Genomic DNA, 3,285 nt, shown 5'->3' with positions numbered 1-3,285 from the left:
TAATTATTTTTTCAGTGTGGTTTCTTGAAATAACATACTGGTTAGAATAAAATGATCTGGTTCTTGTTCTGGATCCTTTTCTTACTAGGAGGCTCGGCTGATTCACAATCTCTCGGAGCCTCAGTTTTCTCACTTGTAATATGGAGATCACAGAGTTTTTGTGAGGTGGATTGAATCTGGTGTTGCATAGAGTGGACCACTGGGCACCGAATGAACAAACATTTAATGTATTAACAAATAAACAAATAAATAAATTAACCAGTCAGATATCATGTGTGAAGGAGTTCCACCAACAGTTCCACCAACGTGCTACACAGACATGAAGGACTGGTGTTAGGGCTGTGTCTGTTTCATTACAGGTCTCTTCTCTTTGATCCACCTTCAAGTGGCGTCCATGGCCACTACGAATAATGTGACTGAGTTAATTTTCACTGGCCTTTTCCAGGACCCAGAGGTGCAGAGAGTGTGCTTTGTGGTGTTTCTTCCTGTGTACGTGGCCACGGTGGTGGGCAATGGTCTCATCGTTCTGATGGTCAAAGTCAGTAAGAGTCTGCATTCCCCCATGTACTTCTTCCTTAGCTACCTGTCCCTGGTGGAGATCAGCTATTCCTCCACTGTTGTCCCTAAGTTCATCACAGACTTACTTGCCAAGATTAAAACCATCTCCCTGGAGGGCTGTGTGGCTCAGATATTCTTCTTTCACTTCTTTGGGGTCACTGAGATACTCTTGCTTGTGGTGATGGCCTATGACCGCTATGTGGCCATCTGCAAACCCCTTCACTACACAACCATCATGAGCCGGCCTGTGTGTCACCATCTGGTGGCTGGTTCCTGGTTTGGGGGCTTTTTTCATTCCATAATTCAGATTCTTATCACCATTCGATTGCCCTTCTGTGGCTCCAATGTGATTGATCACTACTTCTGCGACCTCGAGCCATTATTCAAGCTTGCCTGCACCGACACCTCTGTGGAGGGGCTTATTGTGTTGGCCAACAGTGGCTTAATTGCTCTGTGCTCCTTCCTGCTTTTGGTGTCCTCCTATATTGTCATCTTGGTCAACTTAAGGAACCATTCTTCAGAGGGGAGACGCAAAGCCCTCTCCACCTGTGCCTCTCACATCACAGTGGTCATGTTGTTTTTTGGTCCTGCCATCTTCCTCTACATGCGACCACCCTCCACCTTCACTGAGGACAAACTGGTGGCCATGTTCTACACGGTGGTCACCCCCATGCTGAACCCCATCATCTACACACTCAGAAACGCAGAGGTGAAAATCGCCATGAGGAGACTGTGGGGCAAAAAGGAGAACTCAGGGATGGAGTGAAAATGAGAAAGTGATTAAAAAATTGTGTCTGATTTTTCTGTTCTTGAAGTGGATTTTAATTTTAGTGGGACATTCATGAATGGCAGAAACAAATGTAAAGACTTAATGTTACTGCTGCTATGGTTCTCTTTAGTAACTAAAGACTCCCTAGTGTATTCTGGTATTGTTCCAAGGACAGAGGTCAGATTGGCTTCATTATCTCCCGCAATATCATGGGATTAGGAAACACTAAGGCTCAAACTAAGTGCAAATACAAAGGAGAACATTTCAATAAGTATTTTATAGGTTAAATCAAATTATAGATCACTTAGTCCTATGATCTCCTTGCATTCCTTCCTTACCCCCTTCCTTTTTCTCTTCTTTCCTTCCTTTCGTCTTTCCTCATGCTCCCCTCTTTGTTCAACCTCCTTAATGATAATAAGTTATATTTAGTTAAAAAAAGGAAGCCAGAGGAATTATCAGGGGATACTTGAGAAGGAGGGCACCAATCTGATCTACTCTTCTAATGTGGACAAGTGTGGAAATTGAAAACGGGAAGTTGCATCCAGGGACTTCTCTATTCTTCTGGTGGTTTTGACATCTTGTGCTCTAGATCACCTGATCACAAGCCCCAGAAAGGTCCCAGGAGCAACTTCAGTTCTTGTGACATGTTGGCACAATAGTCCTTCGATCTCCTCTCACAATGTCCATCTTCCATAGTTAGAAAAGAAGATGATAACAGTATAGATTCTAGCTATCAGCAGGGAAAGATCAAGTCGAACATTTTAAAGAAAAAGACATCCCTTTTAGCCTTATCCAGATGCAAATAAATATAGAATGTAAAAAAAATTTTATCAGACCTAACTTTAAGGATGAAGAGGAAGCAGATAATACTGAAGATTTACTCTGCACTTCTGTCCTTTATTCTGATTGATCAGGCCAAGTCCACTTTTTATCATGCCTCTTAGTGTTTTTTGGTTGAAACAGGATGGGACAGTCTGTGCCTACATTATTATTTTCTCTCTCAGAGATTCCTCTCACCAGACTCTTAATCATGGTGAAAAATTTAGAGAATATCATAACATTTGCCCCCATTGACTTCGGAATTACAGACTGTCTTTGCATTTTCCCTCCATCCTTCCAGCTCTCCTTGAGGACTGGAGGAAATGATGTGGGCAGCTTCCTTGCAGAGGCATGGAATATCACTGTATGCTTTAGGCCTTAAGGGCTTTTCCCTTTCTCCTAGGTGCTGGTGGAGCATGTAATGAATGGTGGTTTTAAATGCACCAGGGAAACTTCCCCACTTCCCTCATTGTCCCCAGTAATCATGCCCATGGATGGCCACCAATAAGCCCTGAAAAAATACCACTTCTTCCTGGAACTGCTTTGCCACACTTTTCATATGGCAAACTCCTATACATCCTTTAGGACCTAGGTTGAAGTCACCTCCCTTATGAGTCCTTGTCTGACCTTCCTCCTCCTTGGGTTGAACTTGTGTCCCCTATCCATGACAATTTTTACATAATTTTATCATTGTCCGTATCACTTTGATTGTATTATTTTGTTTGTTTTTCTCTCTCATTAGACTGTGAATTCTCCAGGGCAGGACTATCCACTGTCTCTTCTTTGCAGCTCTAAATATCATGCTCTCACCTGGTGCTTTGTAAGCACTTGTGAATAAGCAGCCCTTTCTAGATCACATTTTACAGATTTTTTTTTTTAATGAGCTTGTCTCATGGTGTGGAGTGAATCTCTTCCTGCTAAAATCTGAAGAGCTCAGGCTCTGAAATTCATCACGTTCTTCCTGTTGCCCCTCTCCCACAACCCATGATTGAAGTACTTACTTCACCCTACACCTGCTTATCATAAATACAATAAGATTAACAATAGTATGAACTTCATATGTGTTCTGAATATTAAAAAAGATAATATTCATAAAGGTTTAAGAAAAGAATGGTATAGGGTTGGTATCATGGACTCAA

The 3,285-nt window shown here is 42.1% G+C and overlaps 1 protein-coding gene across 1 annotated transcript; it reads left to right on the top strand.

The window, feature by feature from the left end:
- The first annotated feature begins 394 nt into the window (after positions 1-394).
- Positions 395-1,324, top strand: LOC105076432 (olfactory receptor 4B1). The gene has a single exon (XM_010964527.2). It carries the CDS (start codon positions 395-397, stop codon positions 1,322-1,324), a length of 930 nt encoding a protein of 309 aa, XP_010962829.2.
- Positions 1,325-3,285: the final 1,961 nt, after the last annotated feature.

The sequence above is a fragment of the Camelus bactrianus genome, chromosome 10 (genome assembly GCF_048773025.1).
Source record: "Camelus bactrianus isolate YW-2024 breed Bactrian camel chromosome 10, ASM4877302v1, whole genome shotgun sequence".
Lineage (NCBI taxonomy): Eukaryota > Metazoa > Chordata > Mammalia > Artiodactyla > Camelidae > Camelus > Camelus bactrianus.
This window is presented reverse-complemented; position numbering and strand designations above follow the sequence as displayed.